This window comes from Macaca thibetana, chromosome 16 (genome assembly GCF_024542745.1).
Source record: "Macaca thibetana thibetana isolate TM-01 chromosome 16, ASM2454274v1, whole genome shotgun sequence".
In the NCBI taxonomy this organism is placed as follows: Eukaryota; Metazoa; Chordata; class Mammalia; order Primates; family Cercopithecidae; genus Macaca; species Macaca thibetana.
This window is the reverse complement of record NC_065593.1, coordinates 58418505-58439786: the sequence shown is the minus strand read 5'-3', so window position 1 is coordinate 58439786 and position 21282 is coordinate 58418505. Positions and strand designations below refer to the sequence as shown.

The 21282-nt window shown below is 55.7% G+C and overlaps 1 protein-coding gene across 4 annotated transcripts in view; it reads right to left on the bottom strand.

Moving 5' to 3' along the window:
• The window catches only part of SLC38A10 (solute carrier family 38 member 10), a 53499-nt gene extending 34046 nt beyond the window's left edge, over nucleotides 1-19453 (bottom strand). For 2 of the 4 annotated variants that reach the window (XM_050763986.1, XM_050763987.1), the window contains exons 1-6: nucleotides 18405-19453; nucleotides 12018-12135; nucleotides 6578-6623; nucleotides 5129-5222; nucleotides 3549-3692; nucleotides 1696-1820 (exon numbers count right to left, since the gene is read on the bottom strand). In XM_050763986.1, the coding sequence (XP_050619943.1) occupies nucleotides 1696-1820; nucleotides 3549-3692; nucleotides 5129-5222; nucleotides 6578-6623; nucleotides 12018-12135; nucleotides 18405-18503 (626 nt within the window). In that variant the 5' untranslated portion in view covers nucleotides 18504-19453. Of the gene's footprint in view, nucleotides 1-1695; nucleotides 1821-3548; nucleotides 3693-5128; nucleotides 5223-6577; nucleotides 6624-8505; nucleotides 8525-12017; nucleotides 12136-18404 lie in introns of those variants that run through there. The other 2 variants (XM_050763989.1, XM_050763988.1) reach the window with 2 other exon arrangements.
• Nucleotides 19454-21282: the final 1829 nt, after the last annotated feature.

Below are 21282 nucleotides of genomic sequence, written 5' to 3'. Positions count from 1 at the left end.
GTGGAAGGCCAAGCCCCAGGCTCCTCTCCAATCCTGACCACCTACCCCAGGGACCCCCGGGATCATCCCTGGAAAGAAACAAGGTAGGAGCCACAAAACCTCCTGGCCACCTGCAAAGGAGTTCCACAGACTGGGGACGTCCTGAGCGCTGGCCCATGGCCCCAGACAGAGCATCCCTGGCCCGCCTACCTCGCAAGGCAGCCTCTGAGGCTCAGGGCCTCCCGGAGTCAAGTAGAGCTCTTGGGTGTATGGCCCTCTGCCCCGCTGTGAGGATGGAGACCCCAGTTTCCAGACAGACCCTGCCCTCCAGGGCCTCCTGGGCTCAGTGCTGCCCCGGCTGCTTCTCTGGGCCTAGGACAACCGTTCTGCATAACCAGGTATGCATTTACCAGAAACAGCCAGATAGTGAAGGCACAGGGAAGGCCTGGTCCCAGCTGGCATCCAGGCCAATCACACAGTCAGGGGGCGCGGCCGGCCACCCAGCAGGGACAGGCAGTCTGGCGTAGTGATGCTGTGGGAGGGAAGAGGCGCCTCTGCTCTCAGAAACATTCCTGGGCTCAGGGGTGGGGAGGTCAGCGCGGCGGTCAGCACAGGGAGGGATGACCCTGCTTGGGAGAATGTCAGGTGAATCTGTGGGCCCACACGTCCTCGGGGAGGGGCAGAAGGAAAGCTGCACTTGGTGAGCCACACGCTCCAGCACTTCAGAACGCGGCACCTGACCTCGGAACCAGACCCGAACGAGGTGCACTGGCTGCTCCGTGGCCACCACCAAAAACCCCCAGCTGCGGATTGATTTCTAAATACGCAAACACGCAGACACAAAGGGCAACTGGTAACTAGGTACGCGGCGGAAGAATGCGGCTTCTGTCACCGATCATAATGGGATATTAAACAGCAAGACTGGGGCGCGTTCTGGTGGAGACGGAGCTGCCAAGAGAGACGCTAAGTGGGAAATGACGATTTGGATCTCGCATGTGGGTGTAAACACAGCGGTATGAACAAATTTCATCTGTCACATTAGTTTACGATTGGCTCAATGCATGCCCACTAACGCTACAGGGGCCGCTCTGCCAGCCCCCCGCACACCGATGGTCTTTTCCCGTCCGCACCGGATTTACGCCTCTCTTTTCAGCCGGTTACCACGTTCCAACCGGGCATGAATCACTCGCTCTTGTCATTTTGGTGGAGAAGGTAATGCTGCTGGAATTATGGAAGAGCCCGACCCGCATTTACAGAGCTCTGCGTGCCAGAGAGAAAGCAAGCTCGCGCGTACATGCAGGCCTCCAAATGCATCCAGCAGCCGTCTGAAGTCAATGTTTGTGCAATTTCCTTTTAAATATTCTCAGAACAGCTAAATTCTGGCAAAACGCTCAGGACTCTGTGCAGTCAGATGGCTGGGCTGTTGCTGCATCCCCCACAGCCAACGCTCTGCTTGTGGGATCTGGCAAAGCAGGGACTCTCACCAGCTAGTCCCAAACATGTCCCAGGAATAAAGCCGATTTACCTCCCAGTTAAAATACAACTATCTCCCTCAACCTGTGGGGGAAAGGTCATCACCGAACAAGACATCACTCTTCAGCAGCCAGCAAAGAGGGATCACAGTAAACGAGAAAGACAGAGGGTCCCATCACCCAGCAGCTCGCCCTCCCCCATCACAGAGCCCACCTCCACCACGGGCCACAGCAGGACACTTACGACTGGCAGGCGAAGGACATGCCGAAGATCGGGATGCAGCGGAAGACGCCCTCCCAGCGGACATAGCTGACCCGCTGCAGCCACTGCCCACTGAAGAGGCCGTGCTTGAGAGAGGAGAGCACAATCTGCAGGGGTAGCGGGCAGAGAGCACGGGGCAGGTCAGGACGCAGGCGGGACTCAGCAGCCTGGCCCACACGCCGCTGGGAAGGAGTGGCAGGAGAGTGCAACTCTTCCCACCCACATCCCAGCCCCCCACCACCCTGTGCTGCCAGTTGGAGGCACGGAGACCCCACGCCTTTCTGGATTCCCAGTCCCTGCCTCAGAGCGCCCTGGTTCATCCTGCGGGCACCAGAGCAGCTGCTCTTGCAAAGGGGCTGCTTGGCACAGACAGGAGGAGACCACTGAGAGTACACAGCCCCATCGGTTACAGACGTCAGTTTCCCACGTGGGCAGGTCCCACCCCATCCTGTACTGTGCTAGACACGGACATCTTCCAAAAGACTGGCCCACCAAAGACGTGGCTATCTCAGGAGTAAAGAGGTAGCTGCCACCGGGCTGGCCCTCACTCGGAGAGCTGAGGAGCACTGGAGACCCTGGCTTCAATGACCACCTGCCCTCGTTCTGGAGCAAACCCGCTGTGAGACACCAAGATTCCAGCTGCTCAGGAAGGGTCATTTCTGACTTTGCCAGGGAACAGGCAGGTCCCAGGGGCTTGGGTCCTGGGGCTCCTAAGGGCGGGGGCCTGGCAGAGAATGGAGGGTGTGCTGGGGGCTGTGGGTGGTATCCGTGTTCTCAGTGCCAACTCCACAGCTGGCCCCTGGTCCATCCTGTTATAAATTGTCACTTAGAAAAATAATAGTGGCCGGGCGCGGTGGCTCACGCCTGTAATCCCAACACTTTGGGAGGCTGAGGCAGGTGGATAACGAGGTCAGAAGTTCAAGACCAGCCTGGCCAAGATGGTGAAACCCCTTCTCTACTAAAAATAAAAAAAATTAGCCGGGCGTGGTGGCAGGTGCCTGTAATCCCCCCTACTTGGGAGGCTGAGGCAGGAGAATTACTTGAACCTGGAAGATGGAGGTTGCAGTGAGCCGAGATTGCACCACTGCACTCCAGCCGGGGCGACAGACTGAGACTCCATCTCAAAAAAACAAACAAAAAAACCCACAATAGCTTGCCACCTTGTGTCAAAACACTGGCATTGGGCCTGGTGCGGTGGCTCACACCTCTAATCCCAGCACTTTGGGAGGCCGAGGCAGGTGGATCACGAGGTCAGGAGATCGAGACCAGCCTGGCTAATACGGTGAAACCACATCGCTACTAAAAAATACAAAAAATTAGCTGGGTGTGGTGGCGGGCACCTGTAGTCCCAGCTATTTGGGAGGCTGAGGCAGGAGAATGGCGTGAACCTGGGAGGCAGAGCTTGAAGTGAGCAGAGATCGTGCCACTGCACTTTAGCCTGGGCAACAGAGCGAGACTCCTCAAAAAAAAAAAAACACTGGTGCCGTGAGCCTCGGTCACAAACCCTACATAAGACATCTTTGCATAAGCAAGTGGACTTGGCGTTTCCTTCCCCTTGCCTAGACGACATGAAACCAGCCTCAGAGCCACCCCTGTCCTGAGCCCCAGCCTCTCCTGCTGGCCAACCGCACCTAGGATCAGCCAGCCCCGTCTGCCCAGTGGTGCCAGGGACCGTGAGATGAATGGCACTTCCTGGCACATCCTGCTAATTCCAACACATTCCCAGGAGGTAGCAGGTGGCCACACCAGACCTGGGCATGAGCCTGCTGTGGCCACAGGAAAGACTGGGCCAGGAGCAGCCTTTCAGCGGGTGCCGGCACGCACCGCAGACTCACCACGAACATGAACACGGTGTAGAAGAGGAGGGCCATGGCGCTGAAGGACTGGATGGAGGCCATCATGTTCCGCTGCAGGCTGAGTGGGAGCACGATGCACAGTGACACGGCGAACAGCAGGAACATGCGGAAGGTGCCGCCCACCTGCAGGGAGCCAGCAGGGGTCTTGGCCACAGCCCGGACCTGCTCACCACCTGGCTCTCTGCACTGCCAGGGAGCGCGAGCATCCTGAGCCCGAAAGCCGATGGCATCCAGGTGAACAACGCCGGCAGGTCTGAGGCTGGCACGCTCTCCTGGAAGCCACTCTCACAGCCGCTGTGCTGTGTGCAGCCTCGGACACTGGGCATTTCCCTTCCCTGGAGCCCAGCCCAGCCCCAGAGCGAGAACAGCCAGAGCAAAAGGACAGCAGCCCCCACAACACGGGAGGCAACACAGCAGCTGCGGGTCAGACTCAGCTGCCCTGGGCACAGGGCGGGAAAGGTACAGACTGCCCTGTGGACAGGACAGGCCCAAAGCTCTATCTACAAAGCTCACTGAGAAGCACGGAAAACAGAAGGTCGAATGCGGAGACAGAGTAGAGGGCCTAGCTCCCTGGACGCTCCTTGGATCTGTCTCTGACAAGGAGCAAATCTGGTACATTCCACTCCTGGAGAGGACACCCCCGCCTCAGCTGTGGCTTTTGAAAGCCTTTCTATGCTGTTAGCACCCTAATGTGCCATGATGCCCGCCCTGCCCAGTGAGGGGCTCTGCTCCCCGGCAGCGAGGGAAAGGTGTGTGGGCCTGTCAGGTGGGCCTCTACCTGGCGGGGCCAAGCACGGAAGAGGCTACCCCAAGGTACCTGCAACAAGTGCTGAGTCCACAGCCCCCGGCAGCGGTGCCTCCGGATCCACCCAGCAGCTCTGGGTGACCACGGAGGCTGGGGATGCCCGAGGGCCTGGCTGCCTCTGCCCTCCAATGGGCAGCCCAGGCTGGCAGAGACTTACTCTTCACTGTGCCCGGGTCTGAGGCTCCCTGACCCGCCCCTCATCTACATGGTGTCAGACTCTGCCTGGCTTGTTTCCTCCCCTGTACCTCTCACAGACGTGACCCAGCAAAGCCCCCGCACTCCGCCAAGCCCCTGGAATGACAGCAGCCTCAACAGAAGCTTCTCCCAGGCCGGGCGCGGTGGCTCAAGCCTGTAATCCCAGCACTTTGGGAGGCCGAGACGGGCGGATCACGAGGTCAGGAGATCGAAACCATCCTGGCTAACACGGTGAAACCCCGTCTCTATTAAGAAATACAAAAAACTAGCCGGGCGAGGTGGCGGGCGCCTGTAGTCCCAGTTACTCGGGAGGCTGAGGCCGGAGAATGGCGTGAACCCGGGAGGCGGAGCTTGCAGTGAGCTGAGATCCGGCCACTGCACTCCAGCCTGGGCAACAGAGCGAGACTCCGTCTCAAAAAAAAAAAAAAAAAAAAAAAAAAAAAAAAAAAAAAGCTTCTCCCAACCAGCATCCTGGTCTCGGTCCTCAGGAGGATCCCACGGAGGTCCTCAGAGCGGCCGTCAGCATCTGAACAACCCAGAACCCTGAACACGTCCTTACCTGAAACCCGAACAGCCGGGCAAAGAAGTTGGACCCCAAGTCACCAATCACAACGTAGAAGGCGATGCAGGTGCCCAGCATCAGCCCGATCATGCTGCGGGGGGATGGGGGGTGCAGGAAACGCCATCAGGGCGAGCTGGCAAAGCACCTGGCAGCCTCCTGGGACCACCCCAAGGCTGGACTGAATGACAGATGTGGTATCTTTTGTTTTTTTTTTTTGAGACGGAGTCTCGGTCTGTCGCCCAGGCTGGAGTGCTAGCGGCCGGATCTCAGCTCACTGCAAGCTCCGCCTTCTGGGTTCCCGCCATTCTCCTGCCTCAGCCTCCCGAGTAGCTGGGACTACAGGCACCCGCCACCTCGCCCGGCTAATTTTTTGTACTTTTTAGTAGAGACGGGGTTTCACTGTGTTAGCCAGGATGGTCTCGATCTCCTGACCTCGTGATCCGCCCACCTCGGGCTCCCAAAGTGCTGGGATTACAGGTGTGAGCCACCACGCCCGGCCAACAGATGTGATTTCAAACGCGCCTCAGTTCACAGGGTATGGGCAGGTTCTGTGGTGCTCACTATGTCACTTGGAATGCACACTGAGCGACACTCAGCTTTTCTCAATGTGGTATTATACTCGCCTCTCCGCAGAGGCTCTAACAGTTACAAAAATGCTCCATGATGGGCCCAGCACGGTGGCTCACACCTGTAATCTCAGCACTTTGGGAGGCCAAGGCAGGTGGATCACCTGAGATCAGGAGTTTCAAAACCAGCCTGGCCGACGTGGCAAAACCTTGTCTCTACTAAAAATACAAAAATTAGCTGGGCGTGGTGGCGGGTGCTTATAATCCCAGCTACTTGGGAGGCTGAGGCAGGAGAATCGCTTGAACCCAGGCTGCATCAGGCTGCAATGAGCTGAGATCGCGCCATTGCACTCAAGCCTGGGCGACAGAGCAAAACTCCACTTCAAAAAATTTTTTTAAAAAAGCCCCACGATGCTTGTCAAGTTAACAGAACAATCAACTGCTTTCAAAAAAGGCTGTTCTTTGGAGTTTACAATTCCCTAATTTAGAAGCCTAAAAGTGCAATCTCCCGGCAATTTTTTCATCTCATAATTTTTTCATCTCATGAAATTTTATTCCAAAGGAAGAACAATATGACATTTGCAATGCAATGGCACCTTCATGCAGCAGTGTGCGGGGGGTGGGTGCAGCATGAAGGAATGGTGTTGAGAGACTACAGCTGAGGGAGGGCTGTTTTCCAAGTTCTTGGAGTTTTCCATATTTAAATTTTTATTACAACACTGAAGGGTACAAGTAATTGGACTTTCGTGTATTTAGTGACTCTTCAGAAACCTAAGTTACAGGTGAATCCGGGAATGAAACTGCTGCTCCCGCCGGGAGGGTCCCCAGGGTCTGGGTGCGGGGGCTGGGGGGACAAATGCAGGGGCAGAGCGGGGCTTACCTGGTCTCCACCAGCATCTTGCCCGCCTTCCCGTAGGCGTGGAATGCTAGCGCAAAAGAAAAGAAAGGAACGCTCAATCCAACAGTGTGAGGAGCACATCCAGAACAAAGGTACTGAGCAAAGCTGTTCGGGGCAATTTCACAGAAACCCGTGGGTCCAGATTCTCCGGGGCAGGAGGGGTGTTTCCAATTCTGACCACCAGGTTATTTTTGGATCTACCATCTGCAAATGAAACTACAAGAAACAAAGACAGAGCAAGGGAAGGACAGGAGGCAGGTTCTTCTTTCACTCAATCAGATTCTTTAAAAGACAGAGAGACAAGTCCCTGCAATGCACGGTCCTCCCATCCGGTGACCACTGGGGGCCCGCTGGAAACAGCATCCCACAGCCCGGCATGGCCGAACCCCACGCTGTTGGCCAGAGCCTGCAGGTCCCCAGAGGGGTCGGCGCCGGCCCCAGGTGCCCGAGCAGCACAGCCTGCGTCGGAGGGACTCCGGGGAAGGGCTTTCATTTTCACCCTTTGGTTGGGATTTACAGAAACAAACGGAGACCCCGTTCAAGCACGGTGCTTCAGGAAGGGAGGGGACGAGAGCCCCGGGCTTGTGGTGTCCACGTGGACAGCCAATGAGGAGCCTTGCCGATGAGCATGCGTCCCCGTCCCCGACGTCCCCGTCCCCGTCCCCGACGTCCCCGTTCAGCCGTCCGGCCGAACGCGGGAAGAGCCGCCATTCTCTCGCCCTGACAGCGGGATTCTCTGCAGCAGATGAGAAATGGGGCTGACTCAGCAGGGTCCCTCCCAGGCCCCAGGTGGTCATCTGGTGACCCCTGCGCTTCCCCGGCCTGGTGGAGGAGGGCAAAGGGAAGTCCCGGCTCCAAGGCACACCCAGAGATGGGTGCACGTGACAGGATGGCCCAGCACCATCGGCAGCCCCGGCTTCCTGCCCCCGGTTTCCTCCCTCGCACGGGCTACAGGCCTCTGATGAGCTTTGGAAAGCAGGAAACACACAGGCCAGTAAATATGAATGAGTCCAAAAAACACTCATTACTTTAAACTACTTAGGAAGAAGCACAGCACTGCCGAACGCCAGAGCCTGCGAGCAGCAAAGACCCCGCCTCCAGGGCTCACCCTGGCCTTTCCTGGACCTGCCCGCCGGCTCGCTGAAGGAGCCTGGCACCCCTTGAGTTCATCCCACAACACAGAAACCGGAGCCAGGCCCCAGAAGCTGACCTTGGGCTGCGGAGAATTTCAAACACTAAGAACTCCAGAGGCGGCCGGGCGCGGTGGCTCACGCCTGTAATCCCAGCACTTTGGGAGGCCGAGGCGGGCGGATCACAAGGTCAGGAGATCGAGACCACGGTGAAACCCCGTCTCTACTAAAAATACAAACAATTAGCCGGGCGCGGTTGTGGGCGCCTGTAGTCCCAGCTACTCGGGAGGCTGAGGCAGGAGAATGGCGTGAACCCGGGAGGCAGAGCTTGCAGTGAGCCGAGATCGCGCCACTGCACTCCAGCCTGGGCGACAGAGTGAGACTCCGTCTCAAAAAAAAAAAGAACTCCAGAGGCCTCCTCAGCAGCAGCCCACAGCCCAGGGCCCTGCCGTCACCAGAAAATGCCCTCCACACCCCTCGGTGACGGTACAGCCCGGACACAACAAAACCCCACACCCCAAACGTGGCGGTGCCCCTGGCATAACATGCCTTTTCATTCTCCAAAAGGAAGCTGAGTCTCCACAGCGTATTCCAAACACCAGCGCACCTTGCCCAAGATGGTTCCAGAATATGCCTGCCGCTGGCAAGGGAAAATGGAAGGCCGCCTAGGAAATCAGGGCGGCACTCTCTTCCGGTTCCCAGGACAACGTCCTGAGAGCCCAACATGCTGAGACACGGCCCCGCGCCTTCTTTTCCCCACCTGGCCAAACCCTCGCTCACCATTCCCAGTGTCAATCCCTCGGCAACTTCTCCCCAGCTTCAAACACCAGCCCCAGTCGGAACCCACTCCTTCGCATCCTGCCTGGACTGGCACAGGAAAAGAGAGGAGGAAGAGGCTGAAGCACCCAGCAAGGAGCCGGGGACCCGGCCCTCCCCTGAGTGTGGACTCCCAGTGCTGGCCCAGCCCCCGCCAGGGTGGAGGTGTTTGTGAGCGGCGAGCTCTGAGGCCGCGGCCGCCATGCAGGGTGCACCCTGCCCTGGGTCCAGTCAGATGTCCCCCAGCGCCAGCACAGGAGCCACAGAAGCCCGGACCACCCAATGACGGAACACAGGCAGCACCCCGATACCGCTGCTCACAACCGAGAACTCAGAGGCCGTGTGGGGGCCAAACGGTTGCTGCTGCTGGGGGAGGCGGTTTCTAGCCCAGACTACGCATGCCGGGGTTCAGGCACAATTCTCAACAGGACAGGGTCTGGGGCTCAGAACAGCATCACGAGAAGCCGCGACAGCTGAAGGAGGTTGAATGACTGGTGCATCTGTGTGTCTTCTGAAGAGGGATTTAGAAAAGTCCATGTCCAGGCAAGACACTCAGGGTAAAGGAAGCAGCAAGTGAGCTGATGAAAACGACAAAAACCACCCACAACCAGCAACAGCAAATAGGACAGAGAAATACACAAATACCAACAAGAAACGACACCTCTCCAGGCTGGCACCTGGCACTGGAGGAGAGCAGGGAGGGTTAAGTGACCAGCGGCCACCTCCCTGGGCTACCAACCCAAGGAACCATCACGCCCCAAACCCGTGCCTCGGTGGGGACAGATGCCGTTTGGAGGAAACCACCCAGCCATCCCAAGGAAAATAAGTCTCTGTGTGCAAGGACGGGACCCAGCCCGGCGCCTCCTGAAGACTGCAGCGTGGAGCTGCTGTCCACTCTGCACGACGGCCTCGCCTCAGCTCCGGCAGATTCTCATCTTACCCTCCCCAGGGATGCCCCTCCCAGCGCGTGTCTCTCCACTTCTAAGACGAGCCAGGGCAGACTGTGGCTGACGCAGGGCGGCTGGGCCCAGGGGTCTCTGTCCGGAGCTCACGCAGTGGGACCTTCACGTTTGGTGTCAAAGGCATAACCTGAGACACGCTTGGTGTTTTGAATCTTGTTTGTTTCTGGCAGGCAGACGTGGACTGCGGTCACCCCAGCCAGTTAAAGGCTGGAAGCTCAGGTAGGAGCTCCAGGCAGCATAGAAGAGCACCCGCCTGGCAATTTTCTTCCAGTCTTTCATATGTAGCCAAACTGGTTTGACTGTTCGGGGACTTTCTTTTTTTTTTTTTTTTTTTTTTTTTTTTTTTGAGACGGAGTCTCGCTCTGCCGCCCAGGCTGGAGTGCAGTGGCACGATCTCAGCTCACTGCAAGCTCCGCCTCCCGGGTTCACGCCATTCTCCTGCCTCAGCCTCCCGAGTAGCTGGGACTACAGGCGCCCACCACTACGCCCAGCTAATTTTTTTGTATTTTTAGTAGAGACGGGGTTTCACTGTGTTAGCCAGGATGGTCTCGATCTCCTGACCTCGTGATCCACCCTCCTCGGCCTCCCAAAGTGCTGGGATTATAGGCGTGAGCCACCGCGCCCGGCAGGGGGACTTTCAATGAATAAGACAGCCAGCTATCAGAAATGGGGGCCTCCCCAGCCGTGGGTCACCGGTCTTCTTCCAGGACACAGCCAAGTACTTGAGTTGGGGCCTCTGCTACAGAAACTCTGTACAGAGATCTCAGTGCGGAGAAAAGGGTCACCCTGTAGGCCATAGCTCTGCAGACCCAGGAAGGGGCCTGCCAGGTACTGTGCCTCCTGGCTTCCAGTAGGCATGTTTCAGCCCAAGTTGAATTAGGCCATCTCACTGTGGATCAGATTTAACGGTGAACTTCACTTCCTCAAATAACAACAAGAAAAGGCTCTGACAGCGCCATTCTCATCAGGAAGGGAAGAGAAGGAACGCATCCCCTCTGGTTCTGAGGGCGGAAATGAACGCAGGACTCTCTCTGTGGCAACACGAAGGGGAATGGGGAGAAGTGGAGGCTGGGAGGCCAGGACCCCCGTGTGGACCCTGCAGGTGTTTTGTTTGGCCCCCTGGACCCCTAAATACCATTTCCTCTCCCTCTGCCTCCTCGCTCTGCCATGGGAGCTGTGAGCCCAGAGGCAGGATGGCCTTGTGCAGGGAGGACCCGACACCCCAGCCACACGCTGGCTGGAGGCCCAGAGCCTTCATCACAAGGCCGGGCATTTTTACTGGAACCCACAGGGCCAACTCGAGAATACGGACGCTGGAATTTCAACACCCGTGCTGGATGCCCCCAGAATGGAATGTGGAGCCGAGAGGTGCCGAGCCTGGGGCGGGCAGGGAGACAGTGTGGGTCACACGGCCCGCGGGCAGACGGGAAGGTGAGGGATGGCACCCTCGACGACAATGTAGAACGTATTCCACACGGAAATGAGGCAGGAAGCGCAGCCTTCTCTCCTGGCTGAAACAGCATGAAAGCAAGAAAGAACTGAAGAAAACAAAACTGCAACCAACAGCATCAGGTGAAGGACAAAGCCGCTGGGAGAGGAGCCGCCAAACCCCAGCAACAGCCTGGGCCCGAGGAGCTTCCTCCACGGAATTCCGAGTTGGGGAGCACAGCAAGGTTCTCTGCAGGCAGCTCCGCGGGAAGGCGTCTGGTGTCCGGGAGAGACAGTGAGCAGGCCTGTACCAGCACTGTAAGGACGGCTGTCTCGGCCTGAGTTTAGAAGCAGAAGCTGCGTGGGAGTGGGCGGGAGCACAGGATGACAGGGAGGCCTGGTGCCTCATACCCTTCTGCGTCATTCCAATTTTGAAGCATGTGCTTGTAACAGGTTTTTCTAGTTTTTTCAGACAGTCTCACTCTGTCACCAAGGCTCAAGTGCAGTGGCATAATCTCAGCTCACTGCAGCCTCCACCTCCCGGGTTCAAGAGATTCTCCAGCCTCAGCCTCCCGAGTAGCTGGAATTACAGGTGCCTGCCACCATGTCTGGCTAATTTTTTGTATTTTTGGTAGACATGGGGTCTCACCATGTTGTCCAGGCTGGTCTCAAACTCCTGACCTCAAATAATCCGCCTGTCTCGGCCTGCCAAAGTGCAGGCGTGAGCCACTGCGCCTGGCAGATTTTTTGTTTTAACTGCATTTTTTTTAAATTTAATTTTTAATTCTTTCACCCAGGCTGGAGTACAGTGGCGTGGTCACAGCTCACTGACACCTCAGACTCCCAGGCTCAGGTGATCCTCGCACCTCAGCCTCCCAAATAGTAGCTGGGACGACAGGCACATGCAACTACACCCGGCTCATTTTTTTGTAGCATTACATTTTAAAATAAAGGAAAAAACCCTGCTGTCCAAGGAACTGCGGAAGAATAACGTAGAGAAAATAAATGGAATAAGAAAATAAACAAATAAATGGAATAAGGCCCCCGCCCCAGGTCCAGGGCCACCTTGTGGAGAGGGTGCCTCACCCAGGCCGGCGTAGGTCCTCCGCTTGCTCAGGCTGGCCGACTTCACCAAGAACATGCACGACTGGTGCGTCATCCAGGAGCAGAAGACCAAGAGCAGCGCCCCCAGGACGATGCCGCACTGCAGGGTGGAGACAGGAACACATGTTCACAGCAGCAGGCGCTCCTCAGAGGCCCTCACCCCACACACCCAGCTCATGAGCACCCTCTGCACCCACAGGCCCCGCTCCATCCCAGTCTCCTGCCGAACGCAACACTTCCTAGCACCGAAAGGCCCATTTCCTCGGTGTGGCGGCCGCGTGCCTCGTCCAGGGACAAAGCTGCATGCGCAGAGCATAGGGGCGCCATCTCCTTCCCAGTCCCCACCTCAAGTCTTCATGGACGGCTGGGTGCTGCCAACTAATACCCCCTTGTTCTCTGCACATGCCCTATGCGCACCATCTTTAGCCACTTGAGTCCACAGCTACGAGTAATGAACATGTTCTAGAAGGAAGAGATTAACAGTGCCATTTTCCCCGTTCTCATAAGTTAAACAGACACTTACTGTATGACCTGGGGATTAACTGCCCCCCCTAGGTATTCACTTATCCAAGAGGAATGAAAACGTGTTCATGAAAAACCTGTATGCCAATGTTTACAGCAGGTTTATCCACAACCCAAAAATGGAAAAACAGCCCAAATGTCCTTCAACAAGCGAATGGATACAAACTGTGGTCCATTCGAACAAGGGAATATTTGTCAGCAGGAAAAAGGGATGACTACAGACACCCACCGTGACGCGGACGGGACTTGAACACACCATGCTGAGCAGAGGCAGCTGGACTCTGAATGCTACAAATAGTGTCATTCTGTTTACAGGACGTTCAGAAAAGGTAAACTTTTAGGCCACGGAATAGGTCAGTGTTGCCAGGGGCTGGGGGTACGGAGATTGGCTGGTGACAAAGGGGTACGTGGGGACCCTCTGGGAGATGGAGCTGTGTTCTATGTTTGACTGTGGTGGTTACACAGCAAGCCCGTAACCTGCACCCTGAAGAGAGTCAATCGGCCGGGCGCGGTGGCTCACACCTGTAATCCCAGCACTTTGGGAGGTTGAGGTGGGCAGATCACGAGGTCAGGAGATCGAGACCAGCCTGGCCAACATGGTGAAATCCCATCATTACTAAAAATACAAAAATTAGCTGGGCGTGGTGGTGCACGCCTGTAATCCCAGCTACTTGGGAGGCTGTGGCAGGAGAATCACTTGAACCAGGGAGTCAAAGGTTGCAGTTCAGCTGAGATTGTGCCACTGCACTCCAGGCTGGCGACAGAGCGAGACTCTGTCTCAAGGAAAAAAAAAAAAAAGGCCAGGCGCGGTGGCTCACGCCTGTAATCCCAGCACTTTGGGAGGCCAAGGCGGGCGGATCATGAGGTCAGGAGCTCAAGACCATCCTGGCTAACACGGTGAAACCCCGTCTCTACTAAAAATACAAAAAATGAGCTGGGCGTGGTGGCGGGCGCCTGTAGTCCCAGCTACTCAGGAGGCTGAGTCAGGAGAAGGGTGTGAACCCGGGAGGTAGAGTTTGCAGTGAGCCAAGATCGCAGCCTGGGTGACAGAGCGAGACTCTGTCTCAAAAAAAAAAAAAGAGAGAGTGAATCTTGCTGCATGTCCACTACCTCCATCGAGGTGACACTTAAAACACAAGGACCGGCCAGGAGCAGTGGCTCACGCCTGTAATCCCAGCACTTTGGGAGGCTGAGGCAGGCGGATCATGAGGTCAGGAGATCAAGACCATCCTGGCTCACACGGTGAAACCCCGTCTCTACTAAAAATACAAAAAATTAGCCAGGCGTGGTGGCGGGCGCCTGTAGTCCCAGATACTCGGGAGGCAGAGCTTGCAGTGAGCCGAGGTCATGCCACTACACTCCAGCCTGGGCGACAGAGCTAGACTCCATTTCAAAAAATAAAAATAAAAAAACACAAGGACCACCGCCCTAGCGCAAGACGTCAGTCATGTGAACCTAGCAGGACGGTGACAGGGGCAGGGGTGCTGCAGTTTCCACTCTGTTGTTCTGTAGACTTAAAACTGCTCAAACGCGGCTGGGCGCGGTGGCTCAAGCCTGTAATCCCAGCACTTTGGGAGGCCGAGACGGGCGGATCACGAGGTCAGGAGATCGAGACCATCCTGGCTAACACGGTGAAACCCCGTCTCTACTAAAAATACAAGAAAATTAGCCGGGCGAGGTGGCGGGCGCCTGTAGTCCCAGCTACTCGGGAGGCTGAGGCAGGAGAATGGCGTGAACCCGGGGGGGCGGAGCTTGCAGTGAGCCGAGATCGGGCCACTGCACTCCAGCCTGGGGCACAGAGCAAGACTCCGTCTCAAAAAAAAAAAAAAAAAAAAAAAAAACTGCTCAAACGCGTAAGTCTGGCCAGGCGCACTGGCTCACGCCTGTAATCCCAGCACTTCGGGAGGCCAAGGCAGGTGGATCTTTTGAGGTCAGGAGTTTGAGACCAGCCTGGCCAACATGGTGAGACTCCCACCTCTACCGAAAACACACACAAAAAATTAGCCGGGGGTGGGGTGGGCACCTGTAATCCCAGTTACCCGGGAGGCTGAGGCAGGAGAATCGCCTGAACCCAGGAGGTGGAGGCTGCAGTGAGCCAAGATTGAACCACTGCACTCCAGCCTGGGTGACAGAGTTAAGACTCCATCTCGGGGGGAAAAAAAAAAAAAAAAAAGTAAGTCTATTAACACCAAAAACTCATGAGGTATCAGCAAGCACTCATCAGAATGGCTCCAGTGGAAAAGACATGATACCCAATGCTACTGGGGACGCAGGCCAGCATGTGCGCCACTGACTGCATCCACATGGCAGTTCCAGAGCGGAGCACACACACCCTGGGGCCCGGTCACTCCACACAGGCACGCACCCAGCAGAAACGCACCCCTTGCCAATGCCTGGCCAACTCCTCAGGCCATCACAAGAGCTCCCAATAGGAGACACCATAAATGCCTCGCAGGGATGAACTACACACAGGCACACACAGCGGTGCAGCAAATACCAGAGTGCAAGCCAGACACTAGCACTAGACACCTGCACGGCAGGATCCGCCTGCCTCAGTTCAAACCAGGCAGCACCACCGTGGCACACTAGGGGTCAGCAGTGTTCCCTGGGGTAGGCCGGCCACAGCCACGGAGTGTGCTCCTTAATTTGGGAGCTAGTCACACGGGTTTGTTCATTATATGAACATACATCAACAGCACATCTGAAGAAGTGTGTACACATTTTTGTATGTCAAACTTCAATAAAATGTTTATTTTATATATATATACACACACACACACACTCTTTTTTTTTTTTTTTTTGAGATGGAGTCTCGCTCTGCCGCCCAGGCTGGAGTACAGTGGCGCAATCTTGGCTCACTGCAACCTCCACTCCCTGAGTTCACGCGATTCTCTTGCCTCGGACTCCCGAGTAGCTGGGATTACAGGCGCCTGACATCGTGCCCAGCTAATTTTTGTATTTTTAGTAGAGATGGGGTTTTACCATCTTGGCCAGGCTGGTCTTGAACTCCTGACCTTTTGATCCACCCACCTCAGCCTCCCAAAGTGCTAGGATTACAGGCGTGAGCCAACGTGCCCGGCCGTGTGTGTGTGTGTTTATATACATATATATATTTATATATATATATGTACCAAAACTACTAAAACAAGCAAAAAAACCAACACTAAACCAAAGTTTTTCAATGACAAGGCTGCCAAACACTAATCACACATCCCCAAATCACCTGCTGGCCTCTCCCTGTGCCCCGGTCCAAGGAGGCTGCCGTGGAGGAGATGCTGCGGCCAGCTCAGAGCAACTGGGCCTCCCTCTCGGCAGCCCTCAGGACTCGGCGGGACGTCTCTCGTCCTTCACTTCCTGACAGGTCTGTGCAGATGCCTGACTAATCAGCACATGCTCTGGCAGGGGCCTAGTGTCCACCACATGGCAGGCGGTCCACGGCTGGAGACAGCTGGATCTTCTAGGCCCTAAGATATATTTTCACAGGTGTCTAAACCAGAGCCCCTTCCACGGTGGCACTTCACTGACAGGCGTCAAAGATGACAGCATTTGGGACCGGGCACGGTGGTTCACGCCTGTAATCCCAGCACTTTGGGAGGCCAAGGTGGGTGGATCACCTGAGATCAGGAGTTCGAGACCAGCCCAACCAACATGGTGAAACCCTGTCTCTACTAAAAAAAAAAAAAAAAAATTAGCCGGCGTGGTGGCACATGCCTGTAATCCCAGCTACTTGGGAGGCTGAGGCAGGAGAATCACTTGAACCCAGGAGGTGGAGGTTGCAGTGAGCCGAGATTGCGTCAATGCACTCCAGCCTGGGTGACAGAGCAAGACTCCATCTTGAAAAAACAAAAAAACAAAGATGACAGCCTTTGACTTGCAGGAGGAGGACCAGTCACCACTCCACATCCCAGAATGCAGTTCTACTGCCAGGCAAGTCACAGTGGACACTGGGACATGTAGTCGTTCCAGAAACACCCAGATGTGGCTGGCAGAAAGCTGGCATTCTCCATGTCCAGACCAGATGCTGCCCCGGGGGCTCTGGAGGCATGCAGCCCTGTCTTCCCCCGACAGGCTCACCAACCATATCAGGCAAACAACTCAGACACAAGAGCCTGGAGGGCTCTACAGAAGGGTTTGAAAATTCCTTGATCAAAAAAAAAAAAGTTGTTTTTTTTTTTTTTTTTTTTTTTTTTTTTTTTTTTTTTTTTTTTTTTTTTTTTGAGACGGAGTCTTGCTCTGTAGCCCGGGCTGGAGTGCAGTGGCCGGATCTCAGCTCACTGCAAGCTCCGCCTCCCGGGTTTACGCCATTCTCCTGCCTCAGCCTCCCGAGTAGCTGGGACTACAGGCGCCCGCCACCTCGCCCGGCTAGTTTTTTTTTTTTTTTTTGTATTTTTAGTAGAGACGGGGTTTCACGGTGTTAGCCAGGATGGTCTCGATCTCCTGACCTCGTGATCCGCCCGTCTCGGCCTCCCAAAGTGCTGGGATTACAGGCTTGAGCCACCGCGCCCGGCCTTTTTTTTTTTTTTTTTTTAGAGATGGGGTCCTGCTGTGTTGCCCAGGCTGGAGTGCAGCGGTGCAATCATAGCTTACTATAACCTCAAACTCCTGGGCTCAAGTGATCCTCCTGCCTCAGCCTCCTGAGCAGCTGGGACTACAGGTATGTACTGCCGTGTCCAGCTAACTTTTAAATGTTTGTATAGAGACAGGGTCTTACTTATGTTGCCCAGGCTGAAAACATTTTTTGGATATTTTTATCCCAAAGATAATGAATATGAAAAACACAGTGTTTGCTCATCTAAAATTAAACTACTGGTGCCATTTTGTTTCAAAATATACATCTTGTTTTCATTTTTCTACCTACTTGGTAACGCTTCAGTCAGCGTTTCTTTTCCAAAGCACTAAATGCCTGTTTACTGTGGATTAAACAGATGACACTTAGAAATGGCCACTTTCTTTGATATGTTATTCAATGCTGGAATGACGCTAAACTTTTTGTATATGAGATCTTTTTCAACTGTGGTAACATTTGCACACATTAGGTCAAACGTGCAGGGTTTTTTTTTGTTTTTGAGACGGAGTCTCGCTCTGTCACCCAGGCTGGAGTGCAATGGAGTGATCTCGGCTCACTGCAACCTTCAGTTCATTGTAACCTCCGCCTCCCGGTTTCAAGCGATTCTCCTGTCTCAGCTTCCAGAGCAGCTGGGATTACAGGCATGTGCCACCACCCCTGGCTAATTTTTGTATTTTTAGTAGAGACGGGGTTTCACAATGTTGGTCAGGCTGGTCTTGAACTCCTGACCTCAGGTGATCCACCCGCCTCAGCCTCCCAAAGTGCTGGGATTACAGGTGTGCCGGCCAAATGTGCAGTTGTTGTGAAACGCAGATCTTAGGTGTACAACCTCGTGGATGTTTTTAATCACCTTGCAACCAAGGCCCCTATCTAGCGTGGAAGCCTGGGAGGGGTGAGTTGTGTGCTTTTGAAAACAGGTGCAGTTGGGTCAGAGTTTTTTAAAACAGGATAAAATGTAAAAACATAAGAGTCCTGCAGTTCCCTTCTGATTCTGGAGGATCATTTTGCTTTGTCACACTTTGCTTCGGTATCGAGTTTTTGACTGTGGCGAACTCTCTGGCCTGGGCTGACACGGGCGGCCAGGGCCAACGCCGTGCGCTTCTCATCCACGCATTCTTTGCGGGAACTGCGCCGGGACTCCGAGGGTCGCCCCGCCCGCGGCCGCCTGCACCCGCCCAGCGAAGCCCTGCCCCGGCGGGAACTTTAACCAGGACGACCCGGCCAGACGGCCCCTCTGCGGGGGAGGCGAGGGCGGTGACCTCCGGGCCCACCGGACTCACCTGTTTGAAGCAGAAGGGCATGGTGAGGACACTGACCCCTACGATGCTGTTCACGATGTTCGTGATCAGCCCCCAGTTGGAGGCGGCGGCCGCGGTCATAGTGAGAGGTCTAGGGACCCGGGGCGAGAGGCCTCGGGGGTCGCCGGGCTGCGGCCGGTTTTAGAAGCCCAGCTCGAGGCCACGGTCACAGGTTCCAACGTCCGGGACACCGGTGGGCGGGGATGGGCAGGCGCACGGGAGCCTGAGCAACCGCGGGCGCGGGCCCCGGAGGCTGCCTGGAGGAGGCAGCCTCGAAGGCCGGCTGCGGGGAGGAGGTCAACCTCCAGACCCCGCCAAGCCCCGCGGCCGCCTCAGGGCCATGCGTCCCTCGCTCGGTCTCACGGGCCGCGTGTGAAACTCCGAGCCCGGACTCGGAGGAGCCGCGGAGCCAGCTAGGGCCACATCAGCTCAACTCAGCCGCCGCCGCGGCACTCACACTTCCGCCTTCCGCGGGCTCCGTTGCCCGGAAGTGACGATCGGGGGTGGGGCTTGGTGGGACGCGAGCCAATGAGAGGCGGGCCCGGAAGGGCGGGCGGAAACTGGGCTGGCGGGGATCAGAGGACCGCGCAGCTGTCCGGTTCGCGGAGCTGGTCCCGCCGACCGGTGCCCAGGGTCCCAGTTCAACGAGCTGGAGAAAAAGGGACTCGCCCCGCGAGGCCTCGGTTTGGATGGGCAGTCGCGGGCTGGAGAGAAGGGGAGGCGCTGTGCCCTCCGGGAAGGAGCAGGTTTAAGGGTTCCTTTTAGACCTTTATCCCCAGAAACGATTTTGGGGCGAGTGCTTGGCGCCAGGGCACGAGGGCGGGGGCCCTGACTGCCTGAGCCGAAAATTAGCCTGTTCTGAGAAATTAGCATCTATGAGGTAGGAATGAAACGCTAGGCACAGAGAGGCTCGGTCACTCCGCTAAGGTCACACAGCTCTAAGGGGAGGCGGTGCGCTTCAGAGCTGCGCCCAGAGCAGTGGCAGTGGAGAACTTCACCTTCTCATACGAAAAGAGCAAGGGACATTCCGGTAGGGGACAGGAGAGATGGAGGCTTACGTGACCAGGGAAACCCGGGAGGACTTCCAGAAGGAGGTGGCTTCTAGGCTGGAGCTTGAAGGACAAATGAGAATTCCTCGGGTAGGAAATGGAGACTGGGGAGAGGAGAGAACAGAGAAGGGTACTGGTAGATCTGTGAATTCCTGGCACCTAGCTGCTCACTCAGAGTCTGCTGACTGAGCGCGTCGAGCGGAGGGCTGGGAAGGAGCAAGTGATTCCAGGCTGCTGGGGGAGGACGGCAGAGGAAAGGAGGTCGTGTCTGCAGCACCTGCAGGACCAGGGGTCTTAGAACAGAGGCCAGTTCCTCAGGCACTGACAGTGCAGCCATCAGGTAAGGCTGTGCCCCATCCTCAGAACAGGAGGAAATGCCTGGGTAAAGACTAATTAAATACACAGGCAAAATCACAAATGCCTGCAGTCTTTTTTTTTTTTTTTTTTTTTTTTTTTTTTTTTTTGAGTGAGAGTGTTGCTCTGTTGCCCAGGCTGGAATGCAGTGGTGCAATCTCGGCTCACTGCAACCTCCACCTCCCAGGTTCAAACTGTTCTCATGCCTCAGCCTCCCAAGTAGCTGGAATTACAGGCGCCCACTACCATGCCCGGCTAATTTTGTATTTTTAGTAGAGACGGGGTTTTACCGTGGTGGCCAGGCTGGTCTTGAACTTGCGACCTCAGATGATCCGCCTACCTCGGCCTCCCAAAGTGCTGGGATTACAGGCGTGAGCCACCACGCCCAGCCCATTTACTTTTATATAAATGAAATAGGCTGGGCGCGGTGGCTCAAGCCTGTAATCCCAGCACTTTGGGAGGCCGAGACGGGTGGATCACGAGGTCAGGAGTTCGAGACCATCCTGGCTAACACGGTGAAACCCCGTCTCTACTAAAAAATACAAAAAACGGCCGGGCACGGTGGCTCAAGCCTGTAATCCCAGCACTTTGGGAGGCCGAGACGGGCGGATCACAAGGTCAGGAGATCGAGACCATCCTGGCTAACATGGTGAAACCCCGTCTCTACTAAAAATACAAAAAACTAGCCGGGTGAGGTGGCGGGCGCCTGTAGTCCCAGCTACTTGGGAGGCTGAGGCAGGAGAATGGCGTAAACCCGGGAGGCGGAGCTTGCAGTGAGCTGAGATCCGGCCACTGCACTCCAGCCTGGGCGACAGAGGGAGACTCTGTCTCAAAAAAAAAAAAAAAAATACAAAAAACTAGCCGGGCGAGGTGGCGAGCGCCTGTAGTCCCGGCTACTGGGGAGGCTGAGGCAGGAGAATGGCGTAAAAACCCGGGAGGCGGAGCTTGCAGTGAGCTGAGATCCGGCCACTGCACTCCACCCTGGGCGACACAGCGAGACTCCGTCTCAAAAAATAAATAAATAAATGAAATGGCACACACATTCCATAACCTTTTTATTATGTAGTTTTCATAAAATGTGCATGCAAGGTAGGCTGGCAAACTGAAATGTATGTTTTCACAAATAACAAATACCATGGACCCGCTATTCAGCTTTAAGAACAAAATATGGCCGGGCGCGGTGGCTCAAGCCTGTAATCCCAGCACTTTGGGAGGCCGAGGCGGGCGGATCACAAGGTCAGGAGATCGAGACCACAGTGAAACCCTGTCTCTACTAAAAATACAAAAAATTAGCCGGGCATGGTGGCGGCGCCTGTAGTCCCAGCTACTCAGGAGGCTGAGGCAGGAGAATGGCGGGAACCCGGGAGGCGGAACTTGCAGTGAGCCGAGATCGCGCCACTGCACTCCAGCCTGGGCAACAGCGTGAGACTCCGTCTCAAAAAAAAAAAAAAAGAACA